The 22,345-nt window shown below is 45.0% G+C and overlaps 3 protein-coding genes across 7 annotated transcripts; 2 read left to right on the forward strand and 1 right to left on the reverse strand.

Moving 5' to 3' along the window:
- Nucleotides 1-1,323: 1,323 nt before the first annotated feature.
- Nucleotides 1,324-2,760, reverse strand: LOC136453153 (basic leucine zipper 23-like). Of its 4 annotated transcripts, none has more exons than XM_066453728.1 (3): nucleotides 2,610-2,760; nucleotides 2,427-2,513; nucleotides 1,324-2,314 (listed from the first exon to the last, which is right to left on the reverse strand). In XM_066453728.1, the coding sequence occupies exon 3, from the start codon at nucleotides 2,222-2,224 to the stop codon at nucleotides 1,553-1,555; it is 672 nt and encodes a 223-aa protein (XP_066309825.1). In that variant the 5' UTR covers nucleotides 2,225-2,314; nucleotides 2,427-2,513; nucleotides 2,610-2,760; the 3' UTR covers nucleotides 1,324-1,552. The 4 variants fall into 4 exon arrangements, with proteins under 4 accessions (XP_066309825.1, XP_066309826.1, XP_066309824.1 ...); XM_066453729.1 differs by having other exon boundaries at nucleotides 1,324-2,266; nucleotides 2,596-2,760; XM_066453727.1 differs by having other exon boundaries at nucleotides 2,596-2,760.
- A 2,371-nt stretch (nucleotides 2,761-5,131) lies between these two features.
- LOC136453155 (protein GAMETE CELL DEFECTIVE 1, mitochondrial-like) lies at nucleotides 5,132-8,189 on the forward strand. The gene is made up of 3 exons (XM_066453730.1): nucleotides 5,132-5,874; nucleotides 7,296-7,485; nucleotides 7,721-8,189. The coding sequence occupies exons 1-3, from the start codon at nucleotides 5,165-5,167 to the stop codon at nucleotides 7,946-7,948; spliced, it is 1,128 nt and encodes a 375-aa protein (XP_066309827.1). The 5' UTR covers nucleotides 5,132-5,164; the 3' UTR covers nucleotides 7,949-8,189.
- A 10,131-nt stretch (nucleotides 8,190-18,320) lies between these two features.
- Nucleotides 18,321-21,732, forward strand: LOC136453156 (probable glycerol-3-phosphate dehydrogenase [NAD(+)] 2, cytosolic). 2 transcript variants are annotated; one of them, XM_066453731.1, is made up of 5 exons: nucleotides 18,324-19,426; nucleotides 20,114-20,335; nucleotides 20,717-20,964; nucleotides 21,067-21,206; nucleotides 21,409-21,732. In XM_066453731.1, the coding sequence occupies exons 1-5, from the start codon at nucleotides 18,781-18,783 to the stop codon at nucleotides 21,545-21,547; spliced, it is 1,395 nt and encodes a 464-aa protein (XP_066309828.1). In that variant the 5' UTR covers nucleotides 18,324-18,780; the 3' UTR covers nucleotides 21,548-21,732. The 2 variants fall into 2 exon arrangements, with proteins under 2 accessions (XP_066309829.1, XP_066309828.1); XM_066453732.1 differs by lacking the exon at nucleotides 20,114-20,335 and having other exon boundaries at nucleotides 18,321-19,426.
- Nucleotides 21,733-22,345: the final 613 nt, after the last annotated feature.

Below are 22,345 nucleotides of genomic sequence, written 5' to 3' on the forward strand. Positions count from 1 at the left end.
ATCCACAATTACATGTTTTGGGCATGTTCGCTGGGAAGAATTTAGAGGAATCTAAATAAATCTGGAGAAATCTGTGAGAGAGTGAACAGTGTTTTTCATCCCCAGACACATCCGGCTCAACCAGCCGAACGAGCCATCCACAATTATGTTTCAGAATGTACGGAATATTAACAGAACAGTGAGACTGAGATAAGAAAAGCTAGATAGAAATGTAAGAGCATCTCAAGAGTTCCCAAAAGAAAAACTCACAATCTAAGATTTTTGAAAAGATTGAAAAAATGCATATCTAACGACTCCTAATCCTACGTTCCAATGTTTTAGCACTTAGAAAAAAAACCGCCGATTGCGCGTAAAAATACGCGCGCTCTCACAATTTGGGAAATCTCCTCGCGACAGTTTCTGCGGCAATTTTCTTGCTGCGAGCTCGTGACCGCTGCCGCCGGCACCGAGCAGCATGCCTTCCGCCACGAGCACGCACGCGCGTGGTGCTGGCCGTCGACGAACACGCGTAGGAGCGCGGCGCCTGCGAACCCGGGCCAAGGAGCTCCGCATCTCGGCCTTGAAGACGATGTGCACGGAGACGTCGCGCTCGTCCAGGCGCACGCCGTAGCTGCGCAGGATGCTGCGCGCAGGCACAGCGCAGCAGTCCACGAACGTCTTGCGCACTCCCGGCCTTGCAAGATGCTGCTCCCAACGAGCTCCATGCGCCGTGCGCGATGCTGCTGCCAACGAGCTCCATGCGCCATGCGCGATGCTGCTCCCGAGGCAATCTGGTCGACGACGACGGTGGCGGCTGGCCGTTTGATGCAGTCCTGGATGCAGCTGACGTTGCAGCAATTTTGTGTGGGACCAAGTTTTCGATGTTTTGGGAGTGATTTTTTTGAAACTGTTGGAGAAACTCTTCTTTTTTTCTCCCAATATTTTTTAGTGGCTTGAGAAACTCAAAGTTTCGGGAAAATTTTTGGAAACTCTCGAAGATGCTCTAACGGCTCCGAAATCACTTAAATTTATAGACACAGCAAACACTTTGACAAACAGTGGTGCATTGTGCTTTATTTAAGCAAACTATGGTAGCAGCAACGCCCACCTATATGGAACTATGTCTGAACAACAAAATTTCGAAGCAAATACATTTTGAAAGACGATGCTGAAATGCTCATTGCCATCTCCTTGCAGCAAGTCAGATACTATTCTAACAATGAAGTGCTGCTGTCAGTAAGACAATAGCTGCATACATACCGAGTGTCTCAGATCAGGAAACATTTTGGGCCAATACTGCATTAGCACTGCAATTCTGCAGAACACAGAATAGAACTTCCTCCATATACCAGTATCAGATAAGCACAGTACACACTGAGCAGTTACAAAGTAGAATTAGAACTTTGCAACCAGCAGGCGTCTAGACAGGGTATATCAACTTCACAAACCTACCCACAGCAACTAATTATTCAAAACTAGGGTATAAGTAACAAAATTATACCAACAAGGTAACAGCAGCAAGCAAACCAAGCTGGGATGTATCTGAAAATGGTCTAAAGCAGCTTGGCCAAAGTCATTCAGCCAGTGAGGCTGAGTTCACCAAGCTTGCAGCAGCATCCATGGAATTAACCACTTCGGGGATATCTAATTCACGTGAAATACTGCCACTTTCATCGATCTCAAAATCAAAATTTGTTGGTCCGGAGCTCTCTTCCCGGGCTGCAACTGCAACCTCTGCATCATCATTAATAAAGCAAAGAGTAGGATCTGTGCAAATAACAGAACCAAAGCTCCGGTGCTTTTGGAACGGGAAGGCACCGATCTCTGCATCGATCTTGCCTTGGACATCAAACAAGAGGCCTCTTAACCTCGCCACCTCAGCCTCAACTCCCTCAAGTGCCGCATGCCTCTGCAGTCTCCTCAGCAGCTGCTGGTTGGTGGCGCGCAGCTTCTTGACCTCCTCCTCTAGGAAGGCCGCATGCGCTTTCTTCTTCTCCCTGTACTTGCGCACAGCCTCTCTGTTTCCGAGAGGTTTTCGAGGCGTCCTCAGCTCTTCGCTAGAGGCTATGACCTGCCTGTGCGTGTGGAGGCATGTGTGGCTATGTATAGCGACCGATGGAGCCGGCGGATTGCAAGTGTGTGTGTGAGTACATGCATCTGTACTCTTCAGGAAATCGTCGAATCCATGAGAGATGTCAGGGTGTGGTAACAGAAGGTGGCTTGGAAGGTCTACTCCGTCGTCCATTTGTGACAAAAGGTGCCAGTAAAATTCTTCGTCTATGGTTAACTGGGCAAGTCGAACAGAGGTGCCAAAGCACTTCAACAACTCAAGACTCTAAGTTCCAACAAAATCGAAAGAAATTTGAGCTTTTTTCGGTAGCTGAAAAATTCAAGTAACCCCTAGAATACTGGTTAATGATTGAATAGTCAAGAGAACATGCAAGTACCAAATATCCATGGTGGCCAGGAGAATGAACATATGGACAACTCTAGGCACTAAATAGGCACAATATCCCAACCAGGAAAAAAACCTCCTGCATAAGTGATCAGCACCCGGATCATTATTATCTGATATAACAGATTAAACCCTAAAGAATGAACTTGTTCGAAGAATACCCAGTCTGACGAACCGCATCAAAATCTCATCTTGATGAAGGAAGCAGCGGAACCGAGCGAACGACCTCCAGGCTCCAGAGACAAGCTGCTCCTTGCAAGGAAGCGTCCTCTTGCCTGTTTCGCTTTTGGTTCCGTCTCCTCTCGCCCCCCGGCCAATCTTTTATTCTTGGCGTTGGCTCACCTTTTTCCTTTTCTTTCCGGAATCTCGGTGGGAGGAGAGAACCTCAAGAACAGAGAGCAAGGGAGCGGCGAGACTAGGAGAGTGACACTATCGGATCGGGTGCGGCGGAGAGGATAGAAAGTGAGCGCATCCTAGTTCTCAGCACTATTCTCTCCCTATTCATTTCGGTCTGCAACTGCAACATTTGGCCCGATGGATTCAGCCAGCATTCGAGCGTATCCGAGAGTTCCCTGAGCCTTTTTCTAATCCTGAGTTTTCAGAAAGAAGTAAAAAAATCCCTCTCCAACAATTCCTAATACAATCTCCTAATATTTTAGAAGTTACAACAAAAAAATCTTCCTCGTCCGCGTAAAACTACGCGGACTCTCGTCGCGCAGAAAGAGGTTCCTTCGCCTCGTCCATCACCAGTTCGCAAGTTCCTTCGCGTCGTCCAACGCTCACCGTCGAGGGTAGACGTCTTCCTTGTTTTGTTGTGGGCTTGCTGCGCCGCCGCCTTGCCCGCAGTCGGCTGTGTGCTTCTTGCTAGCTAGCGTCATGCGTGTCCAGCCCAGTTGCCTCCGAGATTGCCTGACGAAGGACGGGTGCGAGTCGCGACGGCTACAGGCGCGTGCTAGTAGTACATGTACTGATGTACATCTAGGCATGAGTAGCGACATGCAGATCGATGATCCATCTCCGCGATGCGGTGGTCAGAGTCGAAGGGGCAAGCCGGCCGGCTGTGTGCTTCAGCTTCTTCTCGCTGATTGTACTGAACTGAAAAATCCTACATGCTACTGTGATCCTAGTAGATGGCCGGCAACTATTGCTGCTGCTGCCGATGGCTAGCTTGTTCCCGCTACTAGCTTATATCTAGCCGATGCACGCGCATGACTGCTGGTGGTGCCGGTCTGCTAGGAGGTGGTCACGGTCGGCTGGGACTGCAGGGCTAGGGCACAAGCCCCGCACGACGAAGGAAGGAGGAGCGGCGGTGGCGTCGAAGAAAAAAAAATCCAAGTGGCACTAAATTTTAACTTTTTAGAGTGGAATATTAGGTACTATTAGAGATGGACTTCTTTTTTCTCCTAATATCTTTTTAGGAGTTAGAAAATATGATGTTTTTAGAAAGAAAATTTAAGAAACTCTTGGAGATGCTCGGCGGGAACTTTAGATTAATGCACTAATGTTCAAGTAACATTTTGTCCTTTTCCAAATTATCACAAATCCAAGTAAACCCTATTTCTAGCCTGTTAGATTTTCTTTGCCAATGATCATGAATAGGACACGACGGTGGCCTGTGTATTCAAGAACTTTTTCTTTGCGAGTCTTGTGTGTCCTAAAACTGTGACTTTGTTATTTGTTGGGATTAAAAGCTCAGCTTTGGCCCCGCAACTCTTGGCTTTATCTAATTTTAATCTCTAACAACTAAATCGCCTAACTTTTTTTTTAGAATTACACAGTCACCCCTATGAACACATGTACCCAAATTCTACCCCTATAAGCATCTCCGAAAGACTGAGCCGGCAAATCTCGATATTCACGAAATCACCGCAGGCGCCTCGCTGTCGACGGTGACGTCGCCTACCACTAAAATCATATCCAGGAAAATGTGAGCACGAAAGACAAATCGAGGACTTGAACCTGGGTGAACAGGTTCCACCACAAGTAACCCAACCAACTGATCTAGGATCAGTTCGCCCAAACCATCTAACTTTGACGCTCGCCTATCATAATTATTAAATTTTGACCACAGGGCCATCTCAAAACCACCTCGAGAGTCAAAATTGAACGATTTTTATAGTTGAGGTGTTAAAGTTAGACAAAGGCAATAGTTGAGGGACTAAAAATGAACTTAATCAAGTATTTTAGTTTTTAGATATTTATGAACAAATTATATATATTAAATTTACTTATTGATAAATATTTAATTTATATGTAATCTAAATTTATTTAAAATATAATTTATATGTTTAAAGTTCTCATGTTTCAAAATTCAAATATTTTTAACTGTTCAAAAGAACTTGGTTGGTGAATTAACCAAACCAAAGTTGTAGATCCCGATGAGATATACAACTTTGTAGTTGATGCCTTTTTCATTTGAAATCATTTAAATTCTGCTTGGACTTCTTATATTTTGGAATTTAAATTTTTTGAATTGTTTGAACGCAGATGGAGAAAGGACTAAAACCAAAATTTATCAATATCGGTTCTAAATTTATATGTTTAAACATGAATTAGTTCCTAAGTGGGCGAAATTTTTATTCAGGGAAGAGAGCAATTTTGATGTGGACCAAATTAACTGGGCCTCCCAAGCCAGGCCAGGCCTCTGCCTGATTCGCTCTGCTCAGGCAACTCGCCTACCATTGAAACCGTGGAAGAGCAACAGCCCACTCGAGCCAGAGGAACCCCAAAATGTTCGTCCTCCGCAAAACCCTCCTCCATGGCCACCTCCCTGCGCCGCCGGCCGCGGCCGCGGCTGCGTCCTCTCGGATCTCCTCCCTCCTCCGCCTCCTCTCTTCGGCCTCCTTTTCCGGGGGCAGCGGAGGTGGGGACGAATGGGGCGCCTCCTCCTTCCCCGGAGGAGGCAGCGGCGAGGGCGGGGGCGGGGGTGGGGACGAATGGGGCTCCACCTGGTCCACCGGCCTCACCAAGGACCACTTCGACGGATCCTCGCCCTCCGTCGGCCGCCCAGTCCCTTCGCCCTCCGTCGGCCACCCGGTCCCTTCTCAGTCCGCGCCCGTCTCCCGTGAGCAGGCGGCCGTTCGCTCCATGGACGAGTGGGACGAGATGATCCGGGATCTGGAGCGTAGCAATGTCGAGGCGAAGGCGTTCGTGGATTCATGGGACGACCGGATGCGGGAGACCTGTGCGCTGCTGAAGCAGGTGCGAGAGCCGGGCGCTCGGGGCTCGTACCTCAAGGACTCGGAGAAGCAGGAGATGTACCGGCTGCACAAGGAGGACCCCGCGACTTACACCGTGGAGCGGCTCGCGAAGGACTTCCGCGTCATGCGACAGCGCGTGCACGCCATCCTCTGGCTCAAGGAGATGGAGGAGGAAGAGGAGAGGAAGAGGGGCCAGCCGCTCGACGACTCCATCGAAATCCTGCTCGACAGCTGCCCAGAGTACGTCAAATAGTTCGTTTGATTTGGTTTTCTGTTTTATATATATAGTCCAGTTCCTTATAGTTTAGGCCTGTTTAAGTAGGAACAACTGAAAGTGCTAAATAAGCTAGAAACATACATAAACTCATGGGTATCGGTTAACGTCACCAATTTGTTAGAAATGCAAAGAGAGTAAGGTCACTGAGTTGTTGCACGATGCAAATTTCCATCGATGGAATTATCAACTGCTCCAAACCATAACCACACTTGCAATGCTTAGGTTAGAACTTAGAACTAAACGGTAAGGAAAACAAACCTGTAACTTCTTCAAAATGGACGCTGTAGTTTGGCACTCTGTCTTGAATATATGATTAGATGTGTAGTCAAAGAAATGAAGTGACTGACAAATTCTTTTCAGGGTATGAGGTGCACTCAGTTAGGTATTTGGCATATATAAAAACTTGATGCGCTCAATCTTGTCAAATTAATTTTTAAAATGTCTCTGTACAAACCGTACATATCTGATCATATTGTGGAGTTGTTAATGGAAGTATTGGATTTCTGCAGCGTTTCATTTGTCATGTGATGTGCATGTAAGTTTTGTCATTAGTGCTTGATAGACATTGTCATATCAACTTCTCCAATATATTTATTCTTTGTATTTCTCTAATGAGAAGTGAAAGGCTATGTTGTTGTTGTTGTTGTCTCTAATGAGAAGTGAAAGTCAATATATCATTGTGGAAGATAAATCTGTATTTTCTAACCGTAGTCATTTGAAATATTAAGATTGTGCAGAGGTAATTGCACGTGATTGATGTGCCACGAGTATCTTTCCTTGTATTTTTTATTCTAAATGATATCAACATATGCAATTAGGGTGCGTTTGGTTGCTGCCGTTCTGTGCCCTAATTATCAGTTGGCTAGCCAAATTTAGGCGCCCGAATCATCGGCCCAGGAATTGGGTCGCGCGTCGGCTGCAGAGTGAATTACACGTTGGCCATGCGGTGCTGAGCAAGCCAAAACGTGGCTGGGATCCAAACTCTTATCCAGCCTACGGTCAATGACCAATTTATGGCCAGGCATGCGAGGGTGTCTATCCACACGCACCCTTAATGTGTACAGTATTGTTTGCCATACGTACAAATACATGTTTGACTTTGCACGATCTTCCATGGGTATCTTTGACCGCTAATATCTTCTAGAATGTGTTCTTAAAATCCTCCAAATTTATGAGATTTTGGAAGTGTTTTTTCATACAAATATACACATATATCATGCATGTCTCCAAACTAAAAAAAAGAAGAAGTTATTGGTGTTTGTTGTTTTTATGGTTTAACTAAATCTTGTTCTAAACAACATATCTTTTGACCTGAGGAAGTAATAATTTTTCTGAATGTCAACAGTATGCAACATCTGAACCTTCTTTTCTTTTTCTCCTGCAGGTTCTTCAATTCTCATGACAGGGAATTTCATGTAGCTACCCTTCCATATAAACCTGACTTCAAAGTGATGCCAGAGGGCTGGGATGGCACAACACGAGATCCTGATGAGGTTCTATATGAAATTTCAGTGAAAGAAGATCAAATGTTGTATGAGGAATTTGTTCAGCGCTTGGAATTCAACAAGAAGAAGGTAGACACTTTTGATCTCCATCATGTATAGGACCAGCTTTACGTTTCTGAAGAGCAATCTGATCTGTTATAGTTCAGTGCGAATGTGTTACGTTACACACCTGGATCTTATTATTTATCTATGTCATGGCCACAAAAACCATAGCTGAAACTGTCTCGCTGTTGTTGATTGCATATACGACTTCATAATTAAAATTTGAATGGTAAGATGAGACAAATCATATGTTGGACTGCAGGTGGCAGGGGAGGTTAAGTGCCACAAGTACAGCCGGCGCCGGCCAGACAATGGATGGAGCTACATGGTCGAAAAGCTTGGTTCTCAGGGAAAGCGTGGTGCAGGAGGGGGCTGGAAGTTCATCAGCTTGCCTGATGGATCAAGCCGTCCACTAAATGATATGGAGAAGATGTATGTTAAGCGGGAGACTCCAAAACGGCGAAGGAGGATAATTGCACCATACAAGTGACATGGACAACCTCAGTTTGTCGAATATTGTATTTTGTAACAAGGCCACATTTAGGCAGCTGAATAATCATCTTTTGAACTGTTGGCGTTCCTCCCATCTCTATACATTGCCGAGCAACATTTCCAAGCCACGTGCTTCGATGCCGGAGCTGCAAGGCAAAACACTTAGCATATAGACATTTTTCTCATAAGCTGAAACTCGAGATTTATTTTCTTGTGCCCTGTGAATAGCTTTATGTAAAATATTGTTTTGTGTCGTTTCAGCTTCACGGGCATACCCTCAGCTTAGAATTATCTTCATGTTTGTTTAAAGCGGCAAGTGCTCTTTGTGATAATCAAATAATCTAGGAAACTATACAACAACAACAAAGTCTTTAAGTCCCAAACAAATTAGGGTAGGCTAGAGTTGAAACTCAGCAGAAGCAATCAAGGTTCAGACACGTGAATATATGTTTTCTAAGCACTTCTATCTAAGGCTAAGTCTTTGGGTATATTTCATCATTTCAAGTCTCATTTTATTGCCTCTATACAAGTCAACTTCGGTCTTCCTCTGACTCTCTTCACGTTACTATCCTGGCTTAGGATTCCACTACGCACCGGCACCAGTGCCTCTGGAGGTCTCCATTGGACATGTCCAAACCATCTCAACCTGTGTTGGACAAACTTTTCTTCAATTGGTGCTACCCCTAATCTATCACGTATATCATCGTTCCGAACTAGACCCCTTCTTGTATGACCGCAAATCCAACGCAACATACGCATTTCCGCGACACTTATCTGTTGAACATGTCTTTTCGTAGGCCAATATTCTGCACCATACAACATAACAGGTCTAATCGTCGTCCTATAAAACTTGCCTTTTAGCATCTGTGGTACCCTTTTGTCACATAGGACACCAGATGCTTGGCGCTACTTCATCCACCCTGCTTTGATTCTATGACTAACATCTTCATCAATATCCCCGTCTCTCTGTAGCATTGATCCTAAATATCGAAAGGTATCCTTCATAGACACTACTTGACATTCCAAACTAATATCTTTCTCCTCCCGATTAGTAGTGACGAAGTCACATCTCATATACCCAGTTTTAGTTCTACTGAGCCTAAAACCTTTGGACTCCAAAGTCTCCCGCCATAACTCCAGTTTCTGATTCACTTCTGTCCGGCTTTTATCAACTAGCACTACATCGTCCGTGAAAAGCATACACAAAGGGATATCCCCTTGTATGTCCCTTGTGACCTCATCCATCACTAAGGCAAACAGATAAGGGCTCAAAGCCGACCCTTGATGTAGTCCTATCCTAATCGGAAAGTCATCCGTGTCTTCATCACTTGTTCGAACACTAGTCACAACATTGTTGTACATGTCCTTAATGAGCCCGACGTACTTCGTTGGGACTTTATGTTTGTCCAAAGCCCACCATATAACATTCCTTGGTATTTTATCATAAGCCTTCTCCAAGTCAATAAAAACCATATGTAGGTCCTTCTTCTTCTCCCTATACCGCTCAATAACTTGTCTTATTAAGAAAATGGCTTCCATGGTTGACCTTCCGGGCATGAAACCAAATTGGTTCATAGAGACACACGTTATTGCTCTCAAGCGATGCTCGATAACTCTCTCCCATAGCTTCATAGTATGGCTCATCAACTTAATTCCCTGATAATTAGTACAACTTTGAATATCCTCTTTATTCTTGTAGATCGGTACCAATATACTTCTCCTCCACTCGCCAAGCATCTTGTTCGATCGAAAAATATGGTTGAACAGCTTGGTTAGCCATACTATAGCTATGTCCCCGAGGCATCTCCACACCTCAATTGGGATATCATCCGATCCCATCGCCTTACCTCCTTTCATCCTTTTTAATGCCTCTCTGACATCGGATTCTTGAATTCTCCGCACAAAGCGCCTATTGGTGTCATCAAAAGAGTCACCCAACTGAAATGTTGTATCCGTATTCTCACCACCAACTACATAATTTAGTGAACAAAACTTTAACTGACTTGGGAAATTGGAAAATCTTTGGTTTACTGAAACGGGACATCCAGTGTCTCTTGTGAGTAGTTGCAATGGAGTTGTTGGGTAAAACAATCACACAAACATCGAATTTGAACACAAGTGTAAAGTTGTATTCATTTTATGATCGTACTCAGATAGGGTATTTATATAGGTCATAGCCTTCGTAATTTATATAAAATGACCATTATATTCCTCTCTAGATTAATACAACCCCTTTAAATTACAGGGACAAAGTTGTCTTTTCCACTATTCTATACTTCATTCTTCAATTTGCCTTGTTGATACTTCAAAGCCATCATCGTTGATCATGTCTTTGTATCTTCATCTTTGCAAACTCTTGTACTAGTTTCTTCTGACTTCGTGGGCTATAGCGAAGTCGAAAAGATGTCTTCCACTACCGGACTCCCGGCCTTTGCCGAGAGCCCGAAGCTCTCGGCAAAGACGAGTTGATGCTCGGCAAACTATTTGCCGAGAGCAGCTCTCGGCAAAGAGCCGTTGGCAAAACATCTACCGGCAAAGGATTCTTTGCCGAGAGCCCCTCTCGGCAAAATATTTACCGAGATTAATGTCAAGGCTCTCGGCAAACTCTAGCTCTCGGCAAACTGGCGCGCCCTAGTAACGGCCAAACGACCGCTAACGGTGTGACAGCTTCTTTACCGAGAGCGACCGTCGGCAAAGAACTTCTTTGCCGAGAGCGACCATCGGCAAAGAATTGTTAAAAAAAGATTTACGGCCGAGGTGGTTTTCAAAAAAAAAGGTTTGCCGAGAGCCGACCACCAAGCTCTCGACAAAGAGGCAGGTTTGCCGAGAGCCCTACTCTCGGCAAAGAGTCTAGAGAGCATTTTTTTATTTTTGTTTATATTTCCAGCTTCAACAACACATATTTCACAAATATAACACATCATCCACATCACATATATCACAAATATGTCATCCACATCACATGTCTCACATTATAATCCATCTAAACATCTCAAATCCAACGACACATGTCCATCTCAAAGTGCTAAGTTCATCTCACACAAGTTCATGTCACAAAGTGCTAATACATGATGAAGAACAACAGGCTCACCCCCAAGGCTCCCACCCTCCCGATGGCGTCTGCTGCTGCGGCGAAAGGTGTGGATACGGCTGGTACCCCGACCCTCCCGACGGTTGCTGATGCGGCGGAAGTTGTGGATACGGTTGGTGCCACGACCCTCCCGACGACGGCTGCTCAGGCACATCATTCGAACCCGCCGATTGATTCTACACAAAGGAGAAGAAAAATTAGTAATTATAGTAATACTAAGGCATATAATTGTAATCTAAGCGTAGACAAGTCAAAATTTGCTGAACTAGGTATAAAATTGTAATCTAAGCCTAGACACATCAAAATTTCGGCAGCACCTCCCCTGCACGGTGGGGTTTCCAAAACCTGCAAGAAAACCAACGGCACGATGGCCGCCCACCACATATCAACGGCACGATGGCCGGCACACATATATATCAACGGCACGAAGGCCTCCCATCACATCAACGGCACGATGACCGACATGTACAGTAAAAGAGCTTTTGTTAGAGAAGTTGAACTCACGTATGAGTAAGGTGGGTATGGGTAAGGCGGTGGAGGAGCGAACAGCTCTAGTGGCGCTGGACGACCCATCGTGACGCCAAGACTTGCCACGTATTGAGCCAAGGTGTCAAACCTCGCCCACTCGGCCTCCCACCTCTGTCGCTCAGCCTTCCGCTCCCTCTATCGCTCTTCCTCCACCCTAGCCTTATGCTCCTCGAGCGCATGCACCTGGGCCTATAATTTTTCACCGCATTGTTACAAGCAATTTCGAGGAATGTAAAACCAATGAACGACGAATAAAACAGAAATAACATGTAGTACTGCCACACGATGCGTCGAAGTGTCCTGCCTTGGGCGTATGGGCACGCTACCGCTTGTGCTGCTTGTCCGGACCTGTGAGAGAGTGGGAGTGGTGTGCGGGTCGAGCGTGCTGTTGCCGATGAGGTACCGCCCATGCTTCTTGCCTCCTCCCACCCTCATGACGATGTCGCCGTCAATGTCCGCAGTGTGCGGATCCCAGTCTGCCCCATGGACTCCCCTTGCCACCTCGGTGTACTGACTGATGCGCTCGGGGATGCTCTCGTTGGTGAACGACTCGGCTGGGTCGTCTGGGTTCCAGTTGATGTTGTCTGTCGCCTTGCCCTTGTGGGCCAGAACCCATGACTTGAGCTCTCCGCATGGCTGGTTTTGATGTGCAGCCAACTGCAAGAAAAACAACAAGACGATCATAAATCATGCAGGAATAAACGTCTGAAAGAATAAATGAAGCTACACCAAGTCACGTACCCATCTAGCCCCGAATTCGTGGATGTTAAGGTTGCCCTGGTGGTGTGATACACCTGGCATCAGGAAACGTCGTTCCCGGAGGACGGTGTGGTTATCCGCCCAATTGCCACTCACCCACCTGTCGACCATCATCTGCCAGGCCCGCGTTTTATTGGCGCACCAGCCAGGAGGCACCTGTACGACATCAAGTACATTGACAGATACAAGAATAATTTAAGCCTACCCAATCTCAGAAGAAATCAACATTGATATTGTGTATTTACCTTCAGGTACTGCTCTTTGGTCAGATGCATTAATCTTATCTTCTTTCTTTACCTTCCGATGCTCGTAGACGGCACAGTAATCGCTGATCCGAGTATGCCCTGTATCAGTTACGATACCTGCATTTCATCAGGAGCAGTTTTCTTTTTACGTGAAAACTAATACATTTATGGACCCTACATTTATTCATTTGCAGATACCAGTCTGAAGCCCTGCTGCCACACCATAAAGTAATTTCCCTGCTCTGATTGCACCATCTATAACCCAAAACGTTCATGTATCAATGCTAATGTGCTGCGTTCCTGTTTCCTGCACGTTCTTCACTGTCCACTGCCCCAGTGCGGGAGAGAGACGCCTGCTGGGAGTACTGCGACAAGCTGGATGGAAACAAGGTCAGGTGCAGGTTCTGTCACAAGGTTCTCAACGGCGGCATCAGCAAGCTCAAGTTCCACCTATCCCAGATCCCCAACAAAGGGGTGAACCCTTGCACCAAGGTGAAGGAAGACGTCATTGACAAGGTGAAGGCCATCATCTCGGCCAAGGAAGAGTACAAGGAGTTACAGCTTCTCAAGAGGCAGCGTGTAGCCGAACTAAAGCAAGAGGTCATCTTTGGATTAAGGTTTCAGAAACCGTTTGGCATAAACCAACACAGTAGGAAAGGAACACCACAAACCTTAAATCTCCCAACAAATAGTGCAACAAACACTAATCAAAATACAGGGGGAAAAATCCTTAGATCCAGCTATCCAAAGAGCAGAAAATTAACACACACACTAGATCAATGAGCGTCACTAACACATTTCTATGATTGAAAAATATTTTCCTGGTCCTTTAATTCAAAACACACACTGTTGTATACTGACATAGTTCTTGCCATAATCAGGTTCTTGCAGAAGTTTTCAAATCAATCTTACTCTTAGTATAGCTATGATCGTACCAAAGTAAATCTTGGTTTATGGGGGAACAACAAATAGGAAAGCAGTACGAGGTCTATGTCAACTACTTTGAAGACCATAATTAGTAAACTGGAGCTAAATTATTTATCATATCATAGCATTTAACATGTAGGAGTAACATACAACTAGAAACACAAAACTCAACTCCTAAGCTAGATTCATCAAGTTCAGTTATGGAAATATTAGGTAAGAACAAGGATGAAGTCATAAAACAATGATGAGAAAGCATCAGTTGTTAATGTTATAAGTAGGCGTTCCTCCAAGATCAAAGGCACGAACAGCTCATATTCTCATAATGTGATATCAAAATGTTCATTGTGGAAATCGTCAATGCGTATAATCTGAACGCACAGAAATCGGAAGGAGTACTGGGGAAAAAAACACCACCCTAATCTAGTGGCTAGCATTTTCAGGTTCTTGCCTCTGACAGTCTATTGTTCCACCTCCACCCCTCCTGACTCCTAAGGCGCACTCACCCCAGTTCATGCAGTGTGGGGAACTGGGGTTATCCATGGCGACCAAATTCCACAACAGAGGAAGAAAGAATAATCCATTACAAGGAAACGCGGTAATAGCTGTACCACGGTTAGGCGCGGGAGGGGAATGGTTTCAGCCTCCAGCAGCCGGGGGTTCGCGCAGGCCGCGACGGAAGAACAAGGCACCAGACCGCCGTAGTCGCTTAGGGAAAAAGGAGGAGTGAGGAAGAGTACTGACTCGGTGCCCTTCTGGCGGAGGATGCAGAACTGCTTGGGGGAGAGGACGGCGCGCCACTCCTCCTCGCTCCTCTGCTTGCGGGGGCGGGACGAATGACTGCGTCGTTGGCGTGCGGGGGCGAGACGCCGGCGGCCGTGCGTGGCGGGGCTGGGGCGGGCCGGCCGCCGCCGACGGCGCGCGCGGGCGGACGTGGCGGGCTGGCCGGGCTGCGGCGGCGGCGAGGCTCGGGCGGAGCGGCGGCGGTAGCGCGCGCGACCGGGCGTGGCGGGCTGCGGCGGCGGCGGGGCTGCGGCTGAAACGGTTCACCTTGCGGGGCTGCGCCGAAACGGTTAAGTGGTGAAGCCACTTTGCCGAGAGCCAGATCTGGGAGGCTCTCGGCAAACCGAGCCCCCATATCCGGCTCTCGGTAAAATTATTTTTTTTTCAAATTTCGTTCGAATTTTTAACTAGCTAACTGCACAAAAAAATATTAAAATAAAATAAAAATTATTATTTGCCGAGAGTAGCTCTCGGTAAACTGAACAAAAAATGATATTTCTAAAAAAAAATCTCGAGAGCAGCTCTCGGCAAACCTCTTCGCCGAGAGCCAGCTCTCGGCAAACCATTGATCCAGGCCAGGTAAAAAAAAAGAAATATGCGCCGAGAGCGGGCCTAGTTGCTCTCGGCAAAGAGCCTTTGCCGAGAGCAATCCCCTGAAGCTCTCGGCAAATAATATCCAAAAAAAATTAATAAACAGCAAATGGCTCCGGAAAATACGAAATTTTGCCGTGTTACAACTTATGCTCTCTAATGGCTATACAAAAAGTTTGGAACTCCAGAACTAATTCGACCGTGACATTGTTTGAAAAATCCTAATGGATCCTTCTCAACTTTATAAAACTTATTCGGAGATGTCTCAGATTGTAAGAATCATACGCAACCACTTGTGCGAAACATTTTTAATTTTTTACCACAGCCTCCAAGTGTGATACCATGGCTTCATTGCAAATATCACAATTTTCCGACTTCGTTTCCTTTTTTAAGAATTTTTAAATCGTTGGGCGACATATGTTCGTGGTCTTCGATTCGTAAAATAAAAGGTGAAAAAAAACGTCAACAAGATGTTATTTGCCCTCAATAATGCATAAATAGCATGAATATCATTTTCTACTTAATTTTTTCCCGTGTTTAAATCAATCGCTGTTCAAATTTTAATCGATTAAAAAACTCCTTGAAATGCAATTAATTAATTATATATAGCAAATAATTATAAAAATACACAAAATTTTAATATTGAGTACAACCTGTAGTATGTCTATAGAGAAAAAAGTTTGGAGCATATGAAAGAAAAAATAATTTAATTGGAGAGAGTTAGGAGAAGAGAAACACATGCACATGAAATATAGAAACCACATCAAATATCTTCCGAGAGCGGCGCTCGGCAAAGAGTTTTGCCGAGAGCAGTAACGGAGGGGCTCTCGGCAAAGCGGTGACGCCGTCAGGGTAGGTCACGGTTATGGGTCCGCTTCAATGTTTTGCCGAGAGCCTGATTTTGCCGAGAGCGCAGCCTACGGCAAAGGACCGTTTTGCCGACGGGCATTTTTTACCGAGCGCGGCTCTCGGCAAAACGGCCCACTTCGCCGAGAGCTGTTGCTTGCCGAGATGCAGGCCCACGGCAATCCTGTCACTTGCCGACGGCCGGTGTTTGCCGAGAGCCACGCTCGGCAAACGTTTTCTTTGCCGAGAGCCCGCGTTTTTGCTCTCGGCAAAAAACTCGGATCTCGGCGAAGGACGTTTTTCCGGTAGTGTTGGCTCCCAAATTCTTGCAGCCTTTTATTTACTTCGAGCGAAGTCAGTTTTCTCCGAGCAAAGTCGAAATTTCATCTTCGCCTTTGTTCCCTGCAAGCAAACTTTATCACACAGTTTGGTAATTAAGGGGGTGTTTGGTTCCTACAGGAAAATTTTAGTCTCTGTCCCATCGGATGTTTGGACACATGTATGAGGTATTAAATATAGACGAAAAAATAACTAATTGCATAGATTGTGGCTAATTTGCGAGACGAATTTTTTAAGCCTAATTAGTCCATGATTTGACAATGTTGTGCTACAGTAAATATGTGCTAATGGTGGATTAATTAGGCTTAATAAATTCGTCTCGTAAATTAGCCTACATCTATGTAATTAGTTTTATAATTAACTCATATTTAGTTCTCCTAAATAGCATCCGAATATCCGATGTGACATGGACTAAAATTTAGTGAGGGAAACCAAACACCCCTAGCTCTGATGTTTATGGGTTGCGTTTTCTCGCGAAGTCAATTCCCCATCAGGAGTACATCAAGTACAATCAGTATCAAGTATCAACCACTCTTGGAACTTGGCCGTAGAGTTGGCTCACCAAATTTGTCTTGACGACCGAGATTGGGGAGTAGGTGTATGCCGCTCCTTGTACAAAAGTTATCCGAATCATGTCGCGATATTATGGCCTTTTGTTTAGTTGGCCAAATTTTAAAAAATTGGCTACTGCAGTATTTTCATTTTTATTTGGTAATTAGTATTCAATTATGGATTAATTAGGCTCAAAACGTTCATCTCGTAATTTCCAACCAAACTGTGCAATTAGTTTTTTTCGTCTACATTTAATGCTCCATACATGTATCGCAAGATTTGATGTGATGGCTACTATAGCACTTTTGGGAAAAGTTTTTGGAACTAAGCCCGTGTTTAGTTGCCAGGCCAAATTCCAAAAAAGTGCTACAGTACTCATCACATCGAATCTTGCGATACGTGCATGGAGCATTAAATGTAGGCGAAAAAAAACTAATTGCACAATTTGGTTGGAAATCGCGAGACGAACGTTTTGAGCCTAATTAGACCATGATTGAACACTAATTGCCAAATAAAAACGAAAATGCTATAGTAGCCCAAAATCTAAAATTCACCCAACTAAACACCCTCTAAACGTGGCCTATATATCAGTGTTTGGATCAAGTTCGTACTGCATTTTTAATGCAACTAATGGACCCCGAGCAGCGACCATCGCCCTCTTCGTTTAGGCTTGTTTGACTGATAAGCCATAACTGAAAGGACTGTTGAACTGATTTGGTGCGAGAGAAAAATACTCTTCGTCGGCTAAAACAAATACGGTTTATAAGCTTAACAAGCAAAAAAAAAAAAAAAAAACAGGGCGCTTATTGGCTCCAAATTTCTATTACAATCGTACTCGTACCTCTCCGGTGCAGTTGAGTGTGGAACCGCTGCCTGTTTTCGTGTAAGTTTCGCCTTTGTTGGACAGATGTTTACGCACGACATTTCGTGGTTTTTTTAGGCATGTTTAGTTGCCTGAATCTGGCGCCGCCGAAAACACTGTAGGTCACTGTAGCGTACTGTAGCATTCATTTGTATTTGGTAATGATTGTCCGATCGATGACTAATTAGGCTTAAAACGTTCGTCTCGCAGAGTACAACCAAACTGTGTAATTGGTTTTTGATTTCGTCAACATTTAGTACTACATGCATGTACCACAAATTTAATATGACGGGGAATCTTCTTTTTACATAGTGTTAAAGTTGGGAATTTGAGGCGAACTAAACATGGCCTTATTAGCTGATTGACATAGCAATTCAATTTCTTGAAGGCCTCCTTGTTTAGATCCCATCAAAGTTTCAAATTTTTTCACTCTCTCTTCATCACATCAATTTTTGGACGTATGCATAAAGCATTAAACATAGGTAAAAAAAATAACTAATTACACAGTTTGGTTGTAAATCACGAAACGAATCTTTTGAGCCTAGTTAGTCTATGATCGAACAAAGTTTGTCAAATACAAATGAAACGTGCTACAGTGTCCAGATTGCAAAAATTTGCAATTTAATCAAGGCCCAAGAGAGAAAATCAGACCAGAATGACTGTAAAAAAACTGTTGCAGAACCATCATTTCCTGTGACGTGATGGCCACACGCCACACGCCCGACGCGCCCGCGCCGAGCTGGGCAGCTGCCGCCGCCGTCACCAACCGTGGTGATGAATGATGATCCATCATCAATAAAAAATTCAAAATCATCGAACCGGTCTACTCCACCAACCCCCACCCGTGCCACCTCGCCGTAGAACCAACTCGCTTTCGCACGGCCGAGGTCACTGTTCTCTGCCTCGTCCCTCGTGGGCACTGTGCAGGCGCCGATCTGGCCGAGCCGAGTGCCCGAGGCGAAGGCGACGTGTACCGGCGCACGAACCCAACCGGCAACCGCGACAGAGGCGGCCGGGCCGGCAGCAAGCCCCGCCTCCCTCGGGCTCTCCGGCCGACGCTTTGTTTCTGCCACCTCGCTGCGATTCGGCGGCCAAACCCACCCGAATTCGCGTCGATCCGAGCTCGTTTTTTCTGCTAAAAGAAAAGCCGTCCGTTCCTTTCTCTCCCTGGGTTTGTTTGCGTCGCGTGATCCAGCCCTCCCCGTCTCTTCTGCCGAACGAGTCAGACCGGGCGGGTTATGTAGCCTGCCTTTGCTTGCGGCGAGAGGCCAGAGGCGAGAGTGGAAGAGGCGGAGGAGGAGGTCAAGGCAATGGGCGGGGCGGAGGGGCTGGGCCAGCCGGACGGCCATGCGAACGGGGCGGCCGTGGTGGAGGAGAAGCTGGACGCGCTGCGGCGGCAGCTGGGGAAGGCGGACGGCGACCCGCTCCGGATCGTCGGCGTCGGGGCGGGCGCCTGGGGCAGCGTCTTCTGCGCGCTGCTGCAGGACGCGTACGGCCACCTCCGCGACAAGGCGCAGGTCCGCATCTGGCGCCGCCCGGGCCGCGCCGTCGACCGTGCCACCGCCGAGCACCTCTTCGACGTCATCAACGCGCGCGAGGACGTCCTGCGCCGCCTGATCCGCCGCTGCGCCTACCTCAAGTACGTCGAGGCGCGCCTCGGCGACCGCACGCTCTACGCCGACGAGATACTCAGGGACGGCTTCTGCCTCAACATGATCGACACTCCGCTCTGCCCGCTCAAGGTCGTCACCAACCTGCAGGAGGCCGTCTGGGACGCCGACATTGTCGTCAACGGCGTGCCGTCCACCGACACCAGGGAGGTGTTCGGGGAGATTGGGAGGTACTGGAAGGAGAGGATCACTGCCCCCATCATCATCTCCCTCGCCAAGGGAATAGAGGCCTCGCTGGATCCACTGCCACGGATCATAACTCCCACGCAGATGATTAGCAATGCAAGTGAGGTTCCTCGACCTTTCGTCTAACTAACCATTAAATCGTGCTATTTCTTTATTGAATTCAAACCGGGCTCTGTTTTTATTTGTGGCTCTCCTCGGTTATATCGAATTTGGAGCTCTGCCCTTAGCTTATTCAGTCTGGTACCTCAATATTCAATTGCAATTATAGGTCTTCGCTTCAAATTTCATTAGAACTAGTATTTCAGTTATGTTGTCAAAGACAACTCACATGTGAATGGAATTGTCTTCATTTGGTGTCTACCAGTAGAAAGTTGTAATTGCAACAATGGTTCCTGATAACCTCTGCAGAGTGCTGTAGAGTCATCTAGACATCTACAAACAGCTACATTCATTTTATGGCTAGACTTCACATGATATTCTCGATAAGTTTCTTCAACAATTTGAGAAAGGCATTTGATTAAACCAATTGTTTGTCCAATCATCCTGCATTTAGGCCCATTTAAGTTTTCTATTGCTTTAGCAATCCTGTGAGCCAATTGATAGTGCTTAACCAGAAGCTGCCTGACTCATATTCTAGTTTCCTGTTTTTGCATACAAAACATTGTAGTGTTTCATACGTATTTATCCATATCAAATCAGATATATATTTGTTTCATGCTTCCTTCTAATATTTGTTTTCCCCTCTTTGACTTTGTATGATTTATTATGGACTGTTGGTATAATACAGCTGGAGTTCCATTGGAGAACATACTTTATCTCGGTGGGCCTAATATTGCTTCTGAAATTTACAACAAAGAATATGCAAATGCCCGTATTTGTGGAGCTGACAAATGGAGGAAACCTCTTGCAAAGTTTTTGAGGCAGCCTCATTTTATTGTGTGGGATAACAGTGATCTCATCACTCATGAAGTCATGGGTGGCTTAAAAAATGTGTATGCCATTGGTGCTGGTAATTTCTATTTGTCTTTTTCACTGTTTCCTGTTTTTCTCGAACATGCTGGAAACCCTTACAACACCAACATGCCACCCCACCACATTTTTTACTGTTTCCTCCCAACTTGAATTAATGTTCTTGAGTCAGTGCTTTGCTTCGTAGAATTTTCTGATACCCTGCTTCCTACGAATGTGTTGCCTTAAGGAAACTAAAAAAAATGTAAGTCATAGCATCTTAATTAACTGATGTCACTTATAAGAAAGATTCAATAGGCAACAAGTGATGAGAAATGCATGGTGCAGTGAACTTTATTTTATGCACATAGCTTGGCGCTCAGTGACACCCCCAAGTGACCTATGATTTCATTAATTTGCTGAACATTCTGATATCTTGCAGGTATGGTAGCTGCACTAACCAACGAGAGTGCAACCAGCAAATCCGTTTACTTTGCACTTTGCACATCTGAGATGATCTACATCACACACCTTCTGTCAGAAGAACCTGAAAAACTTGCTGGACCCTTATTAGCTGACACTTATGTCACATTGTTGAAAGGTCGTAATGCATGGTATGGGCAGAAGTTAGCTAAAGGCGAATTGACATTAGAAATGGGTGACAGCATTAAAGGAAAAGGGACCATTCAGGTATGCCCTTTTAATTTTGATTGACATCTAAACTTCAAAGAACTGCATGAATATGCCTAAATGATTCATGTAACGAATTATCCTCTTGCCATTTCATTTCAGGGTGTCTCTGCAGTTGAGGCGTTTTATGAGCTTCTTAGTCAGGATAGCTTAAGTGTCATGCATCCAGAAGCCAACAGATCTGTTGCGCCAGTTGAGATGTGCCCAATCCTAAAAGCACTACATAGGATTTTGATCACGAGGTTAGGACCTAAGACCAACGCCACATACTCTATTCCAGTTACATTTTCATTGGATTACCTATGTCAGTAACCTATATTACTAACCCTTGCATACTGATTGGCATGGTTCTTTCTGCCCCTGCCTGTGTGCCAGCTATTTTACTTTATGTTTCAAAGGTTTTCTGATATTTGACTGAGTTTGTCTGTTTACATATATTCACAGGGACCGTCCTGCTGATTCGATTCTTCAGGCTATAAGAGATGAGACAATGTATGATCCACGCGAAAGAATTGAGATGGCACAAGGCCATTCACTCTACCGACCATCTCTTCTTGGTCAACCAAAAGATGTGAAAACCTAGAAGTTTTTTTCTTTCCCTTTCCCTTATCGGTTAGAACTTAGACGATCTTGTGAGTTGCTTTATGTTTATGCACGCTGTAATTGTTGTTGTAACATTAGTAAAATCTGAGAAGGTATTTATTTAGCTTGTAAATATTAGTAGCCTTGTATGACGCAGGGCATGATTTTAGAAAAAAAAAGCTGATTTCATTTTTTTTCTGAGTCAAAACAAATTTTCTATGAATTTTCTTAGATTAAATCATATTTCAGTATTTTTAAATGCATATTTTCAGAAAAAAATTATATTTGCATATTCTTTATGAAAATTTATTTCTACAACTCTTTTGATAGAGTCTAATTGACTCCTGAATTATTGCAAGGGTTGCTGACATGTGTAGTAAGGTTGACGTGATTTTACGTCAGCCAACATCGCTTATAGAAATACTAGTACAGTGCATGTGCTAACGTCACGACTTTATTGATATTATTTCATAATCAAGTTTTATGCATTTTTTTAGGGCAACAGGTTTCATGCAACTGGTAAATAACAAGGCATAATAAAGTTATGTCTAGCCTGAACCATGTATTTTACAATCTGCTTAAGTCATTAAGTAGGACTTGGAGGTCTGGAGGTACATGAGCACTTGAGGAATTAGGGCAAGGTTTACAAGTGAAGCAAAAGCCTTTGCAGAATCTATCTGGGAACCTGGCACAAGAAAAATCATTTGAAGCTACAGAGTGAAGAGAACAACACTTTATGCATGCAGCTCATCTCCAAATCACCCAAATATAAATCATCTCGCTGGCATCTTCACCCCCA

Source organism: Miscanthus floridulus, chromosome 5, assembly GCF_019320115.1.
Source record: "Miscanthus floridulus cultivar M001 chromosome 5, ASM1932011v1, whole genome shotgun sequence".
NCBI classification, from domain to species: Eukaryota; Viridiplantae; Streptophyta; class Magnoliopsida; order Poales; family Poaceae; genus Miscanthus; species Miscanthus floridulus.